The sequence below is a fragment of the Physella acuta genome, unplaced genomic scaffold, assembly GCF_028476545.2.
Source record: "Physella acuta isolate Inbredline_101_S28 unplaced genomic scaffold, ASM2847654v3 ptg000186l, whole genome shotgun sequence".
In the NCBI taxonomy this organism is placed as follows: Eukaryota; Metazoa; Mollusca; class Gastropoda; family Physidae; genus Physella; species Physella acuta.
The window spans coordinates 361,592-378,843 of record NW_026731705.1 but is presented as its reverse complement, the minus strand read 5'-3'; the positions used below and the strand labels follow the sequence as shown (position 1 = coordinate 378,843).

The 17,252-nt window shown below is 34.7% G+C and overlaps 2 protein-coding genes across 4 annotated transcripts in view; both read right to left on the bottom strand.

Moving 5' to 3' along the window:
- Positions 1-17,252, bottom strand: part of LOC131936721 (uncharacterized) — a 302,556-nt gene that overhangs the window by 188,404 nt on the left and 96,900 nt on the right. The window lies entirely within an intron of this gene.
- Positions 2,414-4,110, bottom strand: LOC131936722 (uncharacterized). The gene is made up of 2 exons (XM_059293789.1): positions 4,022-4,110; positions 2,414-3,753 (listed from the first exon to the last, which is right to left on the bottom strand). Exons 1-2 carry the CDS (start codon positions 4,056-4,058, stop codon positions 2,828-2,830), a joined length of 963 nt encoding a protein of 320 aa, XP_059149772.1. The 5' UTR covers positions 4,059-4,110; the 3' UTR covers positions 2,414-2,827.

The window sequence follows — 17,252 nt, the reverse complement described above, 5'->3', positions numbered from 1 at the left end:
AGAATAAAAATAATAAATAAGAGCACGTCACTGATGTATCAAAAAGTTGATCGTATAGTAATATGAAAGAAAGTGAGGTGTGTATGACAAATATTTGCCAGCTTGTTTAGTTCACTTGAAAGTGGCTTGTGGAAAGTGGTGTGTTTGTGTGATATCAATAAATGGAGTGGAGGGTGGTGTACTGGTGATAAGGGATATGTGTGGGTTGTGTGTGGGTTGTGTGTGGGTTTATGTAGGTTGTGTGTGGGTTGTGTGTGGGTTGTGTGTGGGTTGTGTGTGGGTTGTGTGTGGGTTGTGTGTGGGTTGTGTGTGGGTTGTGTGTGGGTTGTGTGTGGGTTGTGTGTGGGTTGTGTGTGGGTTGTGTGTGGGTTGTGTGTGGGTTGTGTGTGGGTTGTGTGTGGGTTGTGTGTGGGTTGTGTGTGGGTTGTGTGTGGGTTGTGCTGTGTGAGACATTAAAATGTGGGTCGATGTGTGTGTTTTACGATCCAGCGTATCGCTTTGATTTTGTTTTTGTGTTGATCAGTGTTGTTACGGGTCATGTGTAGGTTTGATTAGAATAGACTAGAATAGACGAGAATAGACTAGAATGAACTAGACTAGACTAGAATAGACTAGAATATACTAGAATAGTTTAGAATAGACTAGAATAGACTAGAATAGACTAGAATAGACTAGAATAGACTAGAATAGACTACAATAGACTAGAATAGACTAGAATAGACTAGAATAGACTAGAATAGACTAGAATAGACTAGAAGAGTCTAGAACGTAGGGGAGAAGCGTGTGAACTATCGTGAAGGGGGCTTGGTGTTAGCGGCTAGGGCTTGTATTGTAATGGTGAAGATGAGAAGATACATAAAGGATTTAACATTGCCTAGAATCGTGTTTGGAGTTGAACGAAAGGTCGATGGTAATACGTGTGGGGGCGGTGTTTATGTTGTGGTATATGCAAGTAGTGGTGAGTTATAACATTTCTCATACTGTTATTCTCTTTCAGTTCCTCATTTTGATGTATACAGTTCAAATTTTATTAGCAAGAATAAAAACGATAATATTTTTCAAGCCCATCTTTGCTGTAGGCCTACTTCAAAAAGTATTTTATTTCAATTGGTTTATTTTTTTTTACAGTAACATTTGAGTATTCGCATAATGTATGATCAGTTTTAAGCAATAATACATACGTTGGTATGTTGTGTGTAGTCGTTATTTCTCACACTGGTACAAACATTTTTTCATTCCACAGTTTAAGAAAAGGTAGACAACCACATAGTTTTTAAATAATTTCTATTTTACCGGCTATCTCCCTTTGATGTACAATTACCGTGCTGTATTGGTTTTTTTCCAAAACCATTCAACAGATGTTTCGGCCCATTTCAGGCATTGTATCAAGGGCAATTTTATGAGGAGGGGAGGGGTGCGATAATGATTGGGATTATTAATTAGCTGTACTGGTAATTGCCGGAAGAACGTTCTGTACCTTTAAAAATATTACAAATGCTTTATAAGTTAGAATGATTTTTGTAACTTTATAAAGTCAGATAATCACTGTAATCATGTGTTTTTTGTTAAGACCACATTACCAGAATGGAAATTTTTTTTATCAGGCAACCCATTATATATAACCATCATTTTCCGTGTTTCTTTCAGGCATTTGTTCCCTTCCACCCAGCCCCACCAGTAGGACGAAATAGAGAATAAAAAAAGATTTACACAAAGTAGCTTTATGTGTACAGCTACTTTAACGCTATGTTTGTTTTTATTGTACACAACTGTCTAATGCTACAAACATAGATTGACGTAGTTCTAAAGTAACTAGTTACATCAAATAAATGAGTAGAATACCGGATTGGAACTGTGCAATTTGGCAAATAATGTGTTTATGTTAAACTATATATTATCCATTGTAATTTGAATACAGGTTCGATTGCTTGAATTTTTTATAAATCTTAGCAAATCCACGATTGCTTACAATTTATTTTCAACAATCCTTAAGGTTACAGGCAGATGGGGTGGGAGGTAAATTAGGGCTCAAAAACCGACAATAAAAAAATAATTTAAATTCTATTTTATAATGTGTGCACTGTTTGTTAGTAGTTCTTTTGTAAAATATGCTATAACTGTGGTTGATGTTTCTGTATTGTCTATAAAATCTGCCTTGTGTTTTGTTATTAAAAGGACCAAGTCTATGGAAGCAAGAGAAGCAGGCTAACCTCGGAGTAAACGGCCTAAATGGCTCATAACATGTTGATACTTAACACTTTATGTGTTGTAGAAAATTACCCAAAAATAATACAATAAAAACGAAGAAGAAGATAGATCTTATTCTTACTATTCGAATGTAAAAACACATTATACAAATTCAAACAGAATAGTTGTATTCAGTATTCAGTCCAAAGAAAAACAAACACAATCGTTAAGTAGGTCAATTCGAAAGTTTACTGCATTATAATTGTATGGAAATAAAATGGACATAATAAAAATAATTTATGTCTACTATGAGTACCCAGGAGTAAGTGTTCCATTGAAAACCCTTCGATCTATCCTAATAGCTTAATTCTATTGAGTTACAGACTAACTTAGCCTGTCATATCGAGTGAACGTGTTTCACCTATATTGGGGGTTTCGGGTCTTTGTTTGAAAGTATCGATAACTTTAAATTTAAATTAAATTAAAATAAAATTATAAATACAAGCCAACGTAAGTATGTTGGGTAGGACAAAAACACATTGTTGTTTAAACATAACTACATAGTTAATGCTTATTCATCGAATCACTTAATTAGCTTAATCATTGACGTAATTAACATTTCACTATTTTTTAAAAGGTTTTAAAGCCTCCCTAGGCTACTGTAACTTAACCCAGTAGAATGAGCACCAACGTGTACATGTGCAGAGGACCCGTACCCCAACCTGTACACATAAGCTCCACCACTACCCGGGCATGCAGCTGTTGTGTACGTGTACCTGGTCCAAAAGTCTCCCACATGCTCTCGATCTACCCAGTGACCTACAGAGACCTGCTTAGAGCAGCCATGAGGATGTGACACTATAATGGTCAGCTTGTCTCCACGACTCTTGTATTTTTCCCTTATACTCTTATGTATACTATTATACGGCTCCAACATCTCCTTCAGTTTATTAGCTACATCTACGTCATGTGTTGCACAACACAAATGACAACAGTCAATCTCATCCAACGGTGACGCATTCACCACAAAACCATAAATCTCGACCACTGGACTTTGATCATCATCAAACCACAACCTACAGCTGGACTGTCTCGCCTCACTCTCATCAAAAACCACATGTCTGGCTGTCTTCACCAAAACCTCCCACCACACTTTGCTGGGTGTGTCCGAGTGGTCACATTCAGGACATGGACAAGTTCTGTAGGTCCTGAAACTCTGGTCCATCTCCTCTGTGTACTTGGTCACCAGGTTCACCCTCCCAGTTCCTGTATGCAGTGAGTTCTGTCCCCTGGTGTTGTAGCAAGGATATGGATCTTTAGTGCCTGGTACAAACTCTGGTCTGTCTGGACTGGTCAACTTAACGGCTATCCTGACAGTTAGGTCAGCCAGGGCTTTTGTGACATCATACACATCGTTGCCAGGGAAACCAGAAGGAAAATGTTCAAGACTTAACTGATTTACAGGTACAAAGTTTTTATGGCCAGGATTTTTCTCACAGTTTGCCAGGTGTGTGTGTAGATCTACCTCATCTTGACCTTCAAGACATTCTTGTACTTCATGTGTACCTGTACAGGTAAGCAAAACAATTTTATTACTGTAAACATTTCATTCGCTGTTTAACTTTGACAAACATAAAACAAGAAAATTATCTACAACATCCAACTGTCACAACCATCTCAACCATCACCATCTTAAGATACTCATCCAGTCAACATTTCAAACTACAGAATGTTTCAACATAAGGACTTCATCAGCTACAAACCTTTAAGCAGCCTCATAAATATAGTTATATTGACCATTTGTTCTACATAAAAGAAATATAATAGACGTTACCTGTAGAATATTCTGATAAGTCTCCTTCACTGGCCATACTGTTCAGTACAATAGTTCTGCTGGATTTAAATTATAGCATTTACATAATTTAAATAACAAATTTAGATTATTTCTAAGGAAATCGAACAATTCATTCTGAAAAGTTTAAAACTTTTTAAAAAAAATACCGTAAGTATCAACTAAAAGTACGTTGTCAATATAAAACATAACTTTAAAATAAAGTGGCAGTATTCTCCCCTAAACATTCTCGAATATTCTTCTTTAACACTATGGGGGATGGCAACTCGAGATATAGACATGATTTTAAATCACTTTTAATACTTAAAGTTTCAAAGATAGAATAGAATCTCGTAGAAAAAAAATTGCGCACCAAGTGAACAGCAAATAACGTGTGTATGATAGTGCGGAACATTTGTACTTTATTAATTTATATTACTTTTTTTCTGATATCGAAAGAAACGTAAAGTACTACTTTCGGAAATTACTCACAATGTGGCAGATAACTGAGCATTAGATCTTTTATTTATATTTTAAAATTTCATTTTCCTATCAGATACAGTACTAAAGCTACAGGCTTTAGAAAAACCGGAAGTAGAATGAATTCCACTTCCGGTATCCAGAAATTGGTGAAAAGACGATACAGAACTACAAATATGTTCTAATACTTACGTATAAAATTTCATCAACCTAGCTGTAACGATACTCATGTTATTGCGTACACATACACAGACACATATACACACACATACACACAGACATACGGCTCAAATAGTAAATTTTCGTAATAGCTTAAGGCACATTGGCGTTTGTGCTGGATTAATTGTTTAAGTAGGTCAAACAAACAGTTACTAAAGTTTTCTAAATTTCTTCATTCCTTTAGATTAGGTTAAATTAAAAGTCTGTATAGGCGATCTGTTTAAGATGTGTGACAAATAAAAAAAAAAACCTGTTTGTTACTCTCATGCATTCAACCCCCCCCCTCCCTATTACCTCTTCAAATCAATTACTCACTGTACATAGCCCCCTGCTCATAACCCTAATCCAAAACTGTAGTAGGACATAACCATCTAACCAAACATACACCTTTCATGTAGATAAAGAGATAAAGTAATAATTTGTGTAACTACGGTGATATAAATAGCGTTAGGGAAATAATTGGACACGGAAAGATATAGTGGAATAAATGGGGATAATGTTATGAAAAATGAAATGGGATATGGTGGAAAATAAGGATGTGGATGGGGTTAAATATGGAAAAGAATATAGATAGTTACAGTTTTAGGTAATGAATATAGATAGTAATAAAATAAATTAAATGTGATAGGGAATAGGGAATAGATCAAAATGGATAAAAATTATAGAAAAGTAGGCATACTGCCTAGCTAAGCTTATGTTTTCAAAAAGAGAGCTTCAATGCTAAATTAATTAATTAGTGATTGGCTGATATGGAGAGCTTAAGATTAAACAGTAATAGTAATTTTAGAGAATTGCTGGAATGTTCGCAATGTATTACTTGTAACGTAATTAGAGCTACAAAGGTTCCATGAATAGTATAACTTGTATTATATTGTCTTTTAAAATTAACTACTACAATTTAATTAGGATGCTTGTGTTAATACTTAACACAAATTACACTTTTAAAAAAATGCTATACATTGTTATTTTCTACTTTTGTTTAAAATAATATAAACTTATTTAAAAATGCTTATTTTAAACAGTTACCTCCCTTGTAAATTGAACGAATAACGTAGTCTTTGTTTATATTCTTTTCGCAAACAGTTGCTATGCTTATATAAGAAAATACGGTATCTGGACATTTTATCTACTATACTGGCTTTTCCCGACGGGAATAAAGTTTTTTTGTGACCCTCCAGGGTCGGTCTACGACCTTACAAAATATTCGGGGATCTTTCGGCATTTTTTGTTTATAGCTGATGTAAGGAGAATGTCACTGGTGGTCATATTTTAGCACTCGCCGTGCGAGCAGAGGCTGACCGATAGTTTATCCATAAGGCCGATTCATTTACCCAGGTTTATCGAAAAAATGAGCCAGGTGTACAGAGCCAAAGTTCTAAAACACTGTTTTGAAAAGAGTCATAGTTTTTCAAACAAATTAACAATGTTTATGTAGGGAAAATTCGGACTGGTCAGTTCTAAAGATGTTCCGGATTTTTCCGGTACATATCATAGTTTTTTTTGCCACTCCCGAGGGTCGGTCTACGACCTCAGGAGTTATGAAGAGGTTCCTACGTGGGAAATTGTTTTCGATATATAACTCATATAAGGCGCCGGTCAGTCGAGGTCAGTTTTGACCCCCTCATCGTAGACTTTTTGGCCAACCGGCCCCCGTGTTTTGTTGCCCTAAGGCAGGAGCCTGCCAAATTTGAAGCGCCTGCTGCGCCGGGAAGTGCCCGATGGGGCACCCGACCACTTTGCTTTATATATATAGATGAAATTGGATATAAAAAGAAATTATGAAACAGATATGTCTAAATAGGGACAGGGATAGTGATAACTATAGCAAGCATGTAACAATTATGTTTTGATGATCTCTAAATATGTACATTTTATTATAGCTTGTCGCAGACGACACATTTCTGCTGAACGGCTGTTAACGGTCATTCGCGTCACAACAACACTGCTTTAAAATTAACCCACCGTCATATCAACGTAACCATTTAAAAACAAACTCCATTTTCACAAATCATTTTCTAGACTACCGATACATTTTGATAATTAAAATTGGTATTAAATTAAAGATAAATAATTGTAGTTGTTAATTGTTTAAGTCATCTTGAACAATAATTAAGTTTACAGTCTTAGGCAACACCCCACATAATTGAACTTTATATATCAAATTAGAAAAAAACATTATGTTCTTGTAATGTTATGGTTCTAGAATCTATAGCCATGACTGACGGTTGGACGGAATGACAGACACACTGCTTTGACGCTTATATTATATACATATATATAATATTACATTAATATTATTCAGTATTATGATTCGTATTATCTAGTGTGTTGTATTGCATACTATACGTTGTGTTGCCCTTGAATACCCCTAGACAGAAGAACCCAACAGTGTTTGCTGTAGTTGTACCATATTCATGACGCGATGTAGGCAGCGCGGCGTTCGCAACATTGAACAAAGACGAGTACGACTAATTTGGCGTGTCAAGTCTGTATTATGTGGCGACAAAATAGCAGAAGTTTCGTGTATTAAAATAATAGGAAAACCATTACTTTATATTATCATATGCAATTAACATTACAATTTTGTGACATTTCATTAAATAACTACTGCAATTTTACGAAGATAATAAATACTATCTATTTAACCGTCTAAGACCTTAGATCAAAGCTGTTAGCATATTAATTTTTTCTAACTGATATTTTGTACTAAATAAACTCTTAAATTACTTTTCAATATTAAAACACTTTTGCTATATGTTATTTAAAAGTAAATACACACGAAAAATACGCAACAATCGCACTACTTAACGGTATTGTTTATCTTGTTGTATTTGCTTTGTTTACATCAGCGATCAATTGTATATTAGTTATTAGTCTTTATTAAAAAAAAATTGACATCTATTTGAAAATAGTTTATAACAATTTAAAGTAATTTTGCATTTTACCCGAATACGTTTTTTAGTGTCCAGTCATAGAGTTTAAACATTTGAATTCTTGATGTAGTATCATCCAATAAATAAAATGTAGCGGTCACGCAATGTCCATTTTCATCCCCTTAATATTATATTTATGAATATCTGTTTTTTCCAGGTATCTGCAGCATCTCCTTACCAAAATATACTAAGTTTGTGTCGCATCTGCAAGAGCTTGATCTAATTCAAGCACATTTTTAACACTTAGTTTATATTAGGCGCGGTCAGTTTAGGTCAGTATTCGGTCACTTTAAGCGCTTTTATTAAGATGGCTGTAATTGTCTCGTTGGATTAAATTTTAATAGCACACTATGTCAAGAACAATTTCAATGTAACTTACCTGCAAGTACTTGATTTAATTCGGTTGTGAGAAATAAACAACCGCCACTTTGCTTTTATAGATATAGAATACAGCCTTACATATCCGCCCCACATTGTCTAAAATAATGGTGCAATACTTTTGATCACGTGTCATGACAACTGGATAAACAAGGTGTGGTATAATTGTATTTTTACATGACTGAATTCACACAAACGAAGTTTAAATCTGGGTTGATGGGCTAAACAAGTGGAACAGGTTTAATTATAAATTGACAAGCAAGAACAGAAATAAATAATGAAATCTATTTATCTATATACTACTAAAACTCAAGTTTGTTTACATTGTTGTGTGTTAAATGTATTTTTTTTTGCTTCTCTGTTTAGCTAAAGGAGAGATTCTGCACTATGTGTAGAGCTGGGAAATACGAATTTAGGTAGAGAATAATGTTCTTTTTGAATCAAACTTATTTAAAGACGTAACTTAATTTATTAATATATCCATTGGTAGATTAACAAAACTAATAATAAAATTTCAGAACAATGACTTTACTTATAGTGACGTCACATGATTTATTAACTTTTTAAACAATCGTGGAGGCTTCCATTGAAGATTTTGTTGCCCACTCAAAAGTTTGATGTATTATTAAGCTAATTTTCTGTTAGCTATAGCTTTAACGAAAAGTTCGTTGGCTATTGTTAATAGGTTCCAATATTATTATAAATTTTCAACAGTTCTTCTAATTTGAGTATTCAATAAGTTTCTCTAGTTCTACAGATAAGCTGTCGGACGAAGAGAAAGTCAAACATAAATCTAGATAGAAAATCTAGAATCTAGGTCAAACCAAAATTAAATAGTTAAAAATAAAAACCATTACCAAATCACAATAAATTATTGAGTTTCTTTATTAAACTATGTCTTTAAATGTTTGGTATAGATCTTTGCTTTGTAGCTTCAAGAATCATATAATTCGAGAATACATGAAACTTATCTATCTAGGTCCTAGGTCTCGATAAAACTTAAGCGAGCCAGGCGTATCCTACATCTTGATCTAGATCTAGCTCTATCTAGATCTATAATCTATGTTAATAATTAGTTTCTATACTAGACTATTTCATGCCTTCAATATTTTATAAAAATCATTGTTTAACTATGGAATAGGCTAATTAGGGATACAATTTAATTTGAAATAATACTAGTGCCAATTTGGGTAAATCAAGTTTCTTTCGCAGACCCAAAATAAAATATACATCACTAAATATGCTAGTAACTGCAAGTACCTATATAGCAAATATGTTAGTGTAATAGTAATGTTATCATGCGGCTGGCACCGGTTCAAGACACATCATGACGATGTTATTTTTTTTTTTTTGGATGTGAATGATCAAGTTGATCAAATGAATGACGGAACTTGGTGAGACACAGGGCAACTAAAGTAGAGTTCACCTGTTTTTGTGACCTCAGCATATGGAGGGATAGTGTGGTCACAGCCATGGTCGACCGAAATTCTTTTTTAAACTATAAATACAAGTTGTCTTTGATTTGGCGGGGCACTGTGCAGGTGAAGTAGAGTTGGATTGGTGTATAGTTAAATTGTGACGTCAGAATAAGAAGGGATATTGTGGTCAGACTCATGCACAGTGTTTCTTCCAGACTTTTTTCTCCGGAGGGGCACTTGAAATTTTCGGGGGGGGGGGGGGCGGTAGACTTTCTTCGGGAGGCGGACACTGTTAAAAGTATATATTTTCTATATTAATTATATAAATTTCATTTCGTTCGGGGGGGGGGGGGGGGGGGCGGTAATTTTTTTTTCGGGGAGGCTTCGCCCCCCGAAGAGATGCCTGGAAGAAACTCTGCATGCTCAGCAGAAATCGGTGTTTTTAAAAGACAAAAAACATCTTTTTTAAATGTGGGGGTCTGGTTTTTCCCACGTTTTCTTTAACTTGCTTTCGTCTCTGTTTGTTTGTCTTTCCAATCAAATCTTGCGATCGAAATTTCTGGCACTTCCCAGTTAGCTAGCGCGCTGAAATTTTCAGGGAAGCTTTGTTTTGGATGACATTAGAATATTCAATTGTTATTATTACTAAATCGATCCATGGAAACATTTTATTGAGCATTTTAGACCGCTATATAATCTATATATATAATTCTCCTCTGCGAGCCATTAGAAAACAAGCTGCAAGCGCCTCCTTACAGTCCCCTCTCTTTCTCTCTATCACTATCACCCTACCCCACCCCCACATGGTCTGCTGAGCTGTGGTCACGTTAATGTTTACAAACCGTACAGCCAGGTTTAGTGACGGCTATTAGGGGCAGATAATTTAGTTTGAACCGACTTTAAACTTACAGGAGGTAACTAAGAGGAGGCTGCTTTCACGGGGGGGTGGGGTGTAGGGTCGGGGTTAGGGGAAAGGAGGGGGGTTAGTGTTTTAAAGCAAATATTTTCAGTGGCAGCATTGGTACTGTCGAATTTACAAATTATGAATTACTGAAAAGTAGAAAATAAATCAACTAAATAGCGGCGTATGATACGCCGCAGGTCGGCTCGTTGTAGTAAAAACGTGTAACTGTAATTTGTGTACAAACAACCGTAACAACTGGTGGCCAGTATGGGGGAGACGATATGGTCGAGTGGTTGGGCACACGATTGCTATCCCACTCGACACGGGTTCAAATCTATGTGTTCTAGTCAGTAACGTATTCACACAACGTGTTTTTTACGAGTTGTCTTTTTACGAGTTGTCTTCGTTTACCCAAAAAAAAGTGAAAAGATAAAATCGATAGCAAGATTTTAATGCAAACAAACAGACAAAGACTAAAAAGTAGAAAATAATAATCATTAAAAAAGTTTTAAAAACCCACGTTTTCTGATTGAACTAAAAAGTAGAAAATAAATGCTATACATCACAATAATGCAAGCGATCATTCTACTATAAGCGATCAAAAACGTGGGGCGCCGTGATTTTCTTACAGTTTCTAATACTGTTGACTCTCTACAAGCTCCATAATAAAAGTCAATAGTATTATCTAATCAATAGTAATATAACTTTTACTTCGGCGCCCCACGTTTTTGATCGTTATAGTAGAGTGAATTGAATATAAATTGTGTACCTAAATACGATACATTAAAAATTTATTTTGGAATTAAGAACAGACAGTCATATTGTAAAACTGAAAGGAATTTAGAATATAATTCCAGTTACAAGTATAAATATGTTATGCAGGTTTTCGGATCGACAGTTAAATGGTTATCTGGGTTGAGATTAACTCTTTGTTTATCCAGACCGCATTAAATATATATATATATATATGTATATATACATATATATATATATATATATATATATATATATATATATATATATATATATATATACAGTGACGTAGTCTATAGATGTTTCAGGTTTTGTGAGATTTTTAACATTACACCGTACTGATCCTTATAAAGGTTATTTATATTAAAAGCCTAAATTTGACATATATGAATTATAAATTAAACATTAACATGATAATTTTAAGTAGGCTACACAACTGAAGTTTTTGTGTGAATAAAAAAACAAGTTCTATCTAGTTAAGAGGTTCCAACAAGTTAGGTCTGCTGTAGATTTTCGCTATGGTCTTTTGATTACTGCACGAATTTTAATTTGAGGTTTCGGTTTAATGATTGTATGAAGTGATTCATAACTGAACGGAGTCAAGTATTAAGCAAGTTAGGTCGTGTTTTCTGATGACAAGAAAAAAAAAATTGAAGCTGTGCCAGAATCTTGCCCAACTTCTTAAAAAAACATACATTTCTCGGATAGAGCTGTACATTACTTATATGTGCACTCACGTGATTCTGTCTTTTTTATCAATTTAATTTTTTTTTCGTAGTCTATAAATGTCCGGTTAACTGTCACACCCAGCCAAACATTGCACAACACTTCAAGATAAGTGAAGGCTTAATGTTCTTTAGTTTTATGACCTCTAAGACCTGTTAGTTTTATGACCTCTGAGACTTCTGTTGTTTCATAACTGTTATAATGCATGTTCTAAGCATAGATTGGCGCGAGTAAATGTTGGTGCAAAAGGTATGTTGACGAATGGAATGAAAAAACAAAAAACTAAAATGATTGCCGAACGAACAAAGAGGCTGCTTGGATTGTGACAATCTCTAGCTAGACTATAAGGGTGAAAAGTTAGAAACATGCGTGAGTGAACAATTAAAGTTGCTGGAAGAATCATCCTCTATTTCCACTGAATTGGAACCGTCATATGGGAACTAACATAGATAGAACGAACCCTGTACCAGGACAAAGATATTGTTCCCGATGTGGACAGTCAGGGCACACAACTACAAGCTGCAGATATAGAGGGGCAAATATTGACAGGACCATTCAATGTTTTGGGTGTCAAGGATTTGGTCACTTTAAGAAAGACTGTCCAAGTGGGAAGGGGGGTATGTCCTCCAGGGGGATCAATCACCTTAATAGTGGTAGATGACTATCAATGGTTCTAAACAGTAGTACAAATACTAGATTGGGTACTATACAGTGCTGGGTAGGGGATAGAATTGTTAAGACACTTAGGGATACTGGGGTAAATGTTTGTGGAGTTCGAAGGAATTCTGTTCAATCGCATCAATATACAGGGGGGGGGGAGGAGTAAGGGTAGAAGTGTTTGGGGTAATTGTTCATTCGCGCCCATCGCAATCTATATATATATATATATATATATATATATATATATATATATATATATATATATAATTCTCTTCATGGAGTCCATAGAAAACAACACGCAGCCTAGCCACCACCTTCATCCCCAACTGTCAGGTGAGCTGTGGTTCACCCCGAATGTTTAAAAGCGTAGAGCCGGGTTAGTGACGGGTATTAGGGGCAGATAATTTAGTATTAACCCATATTATCCCAAGGTCTCAAATTTTTATAATTTTTTGATATGGTTTAGCTTTTGGGCACTGAATGAAGGAATGACTATGGATTTTTTTTTTAAATCAATACTTTTTTAAATATCGATTTTTAAAAAACGTCCCATAAATGGGACGCTAGCGACGAACGGCCCCATGTACATTTATTGAAAAATAAAATCATTTATCACGAAATATGGCTATTTACGCGAAAATTAAACTGTATACTGATTTTGTATTGTTAGACTAATGATTACATTGTTTAGGACAGCTAAAAATACTGATAATGATCAATTGGGTTAGCCATACCATGGTCAAAAATGCAGAAATTATGTTCAAAAGTCTAGTTTTCTTTCAATCTACCATCCATCAAAGTGAACAGCACTTGGAAATAAGTAAAGCTGTGACTAGTACATCTAATTATACACACATGATCACAAATATTGTTATTATTCATCAAAACTGTAATATAATTAAATATAAATAATTGATTTTTTGATGGGCGTACTTGAAATTTTCAGGGGTGGGGACTTAAATTTCAGGTGAAGGGTGGACATTGGTAAAAGTATGTTTTGTAAATAAATTCCATTTTGTTCTGGGGGCAGAGCCCCCCCCCCCTCCTACGAAATGATGCCTGAAAGAAACTCTAACCTCAGTGAATTTGCAAAAGATGAGCCGGTCCAGTCCCAGATGTCATCCAGCCATCTTCTCTTTTGTTACCCTCGCTATTCCCCTCCCCCCCCCCTCACAGGCGTACATAAGAACATCAGACATCTTATTTCTAGGGCACGGATCCGTCTCTGGGGGCTTCTATTGAGTGTTCATGGCTCTCATCCATGTATGCACCTCACTATGCGAACAGCTCCCAATCTAACACCAGGAATCTCCTTAAAAAGTTAACACAGTAAAACTGGTATCGGGAACCTTTGGAGGGGAATATTATTGGGGCATGACAACTGTACACAGCTAATTCACATTTCTGCTATATGTAGCTTAAGCTCTCTTATATGAAAAGAGTTAACCAACCCCCATGACTGAATCATTTCACCTCAATCGTGGCCATTGTTATTATTCTGGTTTGTTATAATTTTAATATCACGAGCTAGTAAATTTACAGCAATACTAAATTAGTTTGTATTCAATGGTATTAAATACTTCCGTAAGTGTAATTCTGAAAACTTAAAAATAAAATGTAAGTTTTTCAATATTTGCAATTTTTTAATACAATAATATATAATAAAATATAGCTCAAGGTCATAATTAAATATCTATAAATACTACTTAACACCCCAAAGTCAGTAATTAACAAAGTCAACAATTGTTTCACCATAAATAACCATTTAACATAAATATTTGCATCTTTGTTTCTCGCTAGTGTCCAATAAATGTGACGTTTGTGTAACAATCTGCTTAAATATAGGTCAAGGTCATAATTAAATATCTATAAAAAACGACTTAACACCCCAAAGTCAGTAATTAACAAAGTCAACAATTGTTTCACCATAAATAACCATTTAACATAAATATTTGCATCTGTGTTTCTCGCTAGTGCCCAATAGATGTGACGTTTGTGTAACAATCTACATGGGGCCATTCGTTGCTAGCGTCCCACTTATGGGACGCTTGTTGTACACTTGATATAACGAAGTAGTAAAAAAAATTGTTATTCTTAAATTTTTATCAGATAGAAATATGGTACTGCTACAAGTTTCAAATGTATTTTGCACTTAAAATGTTAATATTTTAGAAGATATGCATTTTCCTGTGCGCATGTTTTCTTTTTTCCGCCATTTTGACAAGTCCTGCAAATCCGGCACTATAACATTTTTCTAAATTATTTTTTTTCACAAAACACACACAAATTCAATAGTCTAGTCATTTTCAAATACAATGAAACATAATTTGTGTTTTAACTAGTTTTTAATAAATTTTAGCAATTTGTTTTACAAGCGTCCCATAAGTGGGACGCTAGCAGAATATGGGTTAAAGGGGAGGTCACAATTTCTGAATGACCTTTTCTTTGTCTTTAAGCGTCTGCTTTCACTGGGCAGGAGGGTGGGGGGAGAGAGGGAGGGCGGGAGGCAAAGTTTCTTCCAGTCTACTTTTACCATTGTCCGCCGCCCCCCCCCCCCCCGAAAATATCAAGTGCCCCCGCCCCCTCCCTGGAGAAAAAATTCTGTAAGAAACACTGGCTGGAGGGGGTAGTGTTGAATTCACAAATTATGAGCTGCTGTTAAGCAGAAAATAAAACAACAAATGGCGGCGTATACTACGTCGCGGGTCAGCTCGTTATTAATATTAAGACACCTTACTTTACAGGTAGTGTTAGGGCTGCAGTCTTCACTAAAGGACCATATGATTTTTATACTGGGGAACATAAAAGAGATATCTGATCCATGTGATAACCAAAGTACCGATTAGGTGCACCTTTTACGTTAATGACTGAACATTCACCCCTGGTTGCCCTGGAAAGGAAACATTTAAGCAATGCCAAATTAACAAGATGGGCATTGCTACTACAGGACTACAAGTTTAACATAGTCTATATCCCAGGTACTCAGAATCAGATAGCTGACATTTTATTTAGGTCATAATAAAGCACATATATGTTTGTTGATACACAGAGATACTGATATAGGTCATACAAATATGACTGGAGATACATATGTGTTCTGGTAAACTTAGTGGGTTGTATAAGAAATGTTTGGTAGGGGATGATGAAATACTAGAATATAATGTGACAAATGCTAATATAATAGGTTTGTAAGGAACAAATTTGGAATGACTTTTAGATTATGATTTTTATATGATTACTTTTAAAATTGACTTGATATTGAGTGATGTATATTAATTAATTGGATTTCACTGATTAAATATAAAATAATATGGTGTGAGATCATATGAATGATTCTTAAATAGTTGACAATGGTGTGATAGGCTAAATATTTTATCACGAGATGATTATAATAACAGTAATAATGTTGAAGTAAGTGTGTATATGTTGTTACATACGTTGAGTTCGTTACATAGTATGATACCAATGCTATTTTGAATGTATGTTTCTTCTTTAGGTTGTTGAAAAATATGAGATACCTATAAGGACATATTATGGAGATAATGGGATTCTGTGTAAATAGTATTATTGTGTGCAGGATGTAAGAAAAACACCTAGATACAATATCAGGTCAGCAATGAGGGTGTTAGAACACCAATACTGGGCGTCTGGGCGGTAGTGAACAAACCCGAATTTTTTTAACGTGTTACCAGAAAACGGAGTTATTTTAATTATATTTAAATATAGCGCCGGTTTTGTTTATACTTAAATATAATTACAATTACTCCGTTTTCTGGTAACACGTTAAAAAAATTCACGATTAGTAAATATTTGATGAACCGTTTATAAAATATGTCACCACTCTGTTTTGTAGGACTAGACCGCAGCAACGTGATGAGTATGGTACGTTGGTAAAAAAATGTATAGTTAAATAGCAATATTTTTAGAGATTTATAGATAATCTAAAATGTACACACCTTTTTAAAATGTATTTTTTTTTATCTTTGACATTTTACATCCCTGACCTCTCCCATGTATTTGAATGTTTGCCAAATGTTGTGTATTTGAATGTTTGCCAAATGTTGTGTATTTGAATGTGTGCCAAATGTTGTGTATTTGAATGTTTGCCAAATATTGTGTATTTGAATGTTTGCCAAATGTTGTGTATTTGAATGTTTGCCAAATGTTGTGTATTTGAATGTTTGCCAAATGTTGTGTATTTGAATGTTTGCCAAATGTTCACTTCAATTCTTCCACCCACAAATTTGACGCAGCATTAAACAGGTTGAAAAATTCTTGGAATAATCTATTAATAGCATTGCTACTGTTATCCTTGTTTCTAAGAAACGACGTTCCCACGTAATTTACATTTCTTTGAAAGTTCCCCAACACATGTTAGTCACATGAGAATACATTTTTTAATCAATTGTTTAGAGCCAACAGCAAGTCTTCCCCCCCCCCATGATAAACTAAATTTACACCCAAAATGTCAAAGAGACCTATGCCATCAGTTTCTATTTGAGAGTATAATTAAGTTCTTAACATAAAGTTCTCACCTTAAAAGATAAAAAACGCAAACAGGATTTTTAAATTTGTATATATTTAAACCTTTTATGGTTTAGTTAAATCCTTTTCCATTAAAAAGAATCGCCCTCTTTTCTTCTCATTTTCAAAACTGTAAAAAAAAAGTATTTTAAATTCGTGGAAAAATGGACAATACTTGCTGCGTCACGGAATGTTTATTTAAAAACAACAACAACAAAGCCTTCTATAAACAGCTTTCA

Excerpts from the sequence above, each read along its gene's own strand:
- LOC131936722 (XM_059293789.1), bottom strand. The coding sequence starts at position 4,058 with ATGGCCAGTGAAGGAGACTTATCAGAATATTCTACAG. Across the intron at positions 3,754-4,021 it reads CTTATCAGAATATTCTACAG|GTACACATGAAGTACAAGAA; the intron begins GTAACGTCTATT and ends TTACCTGTACAG.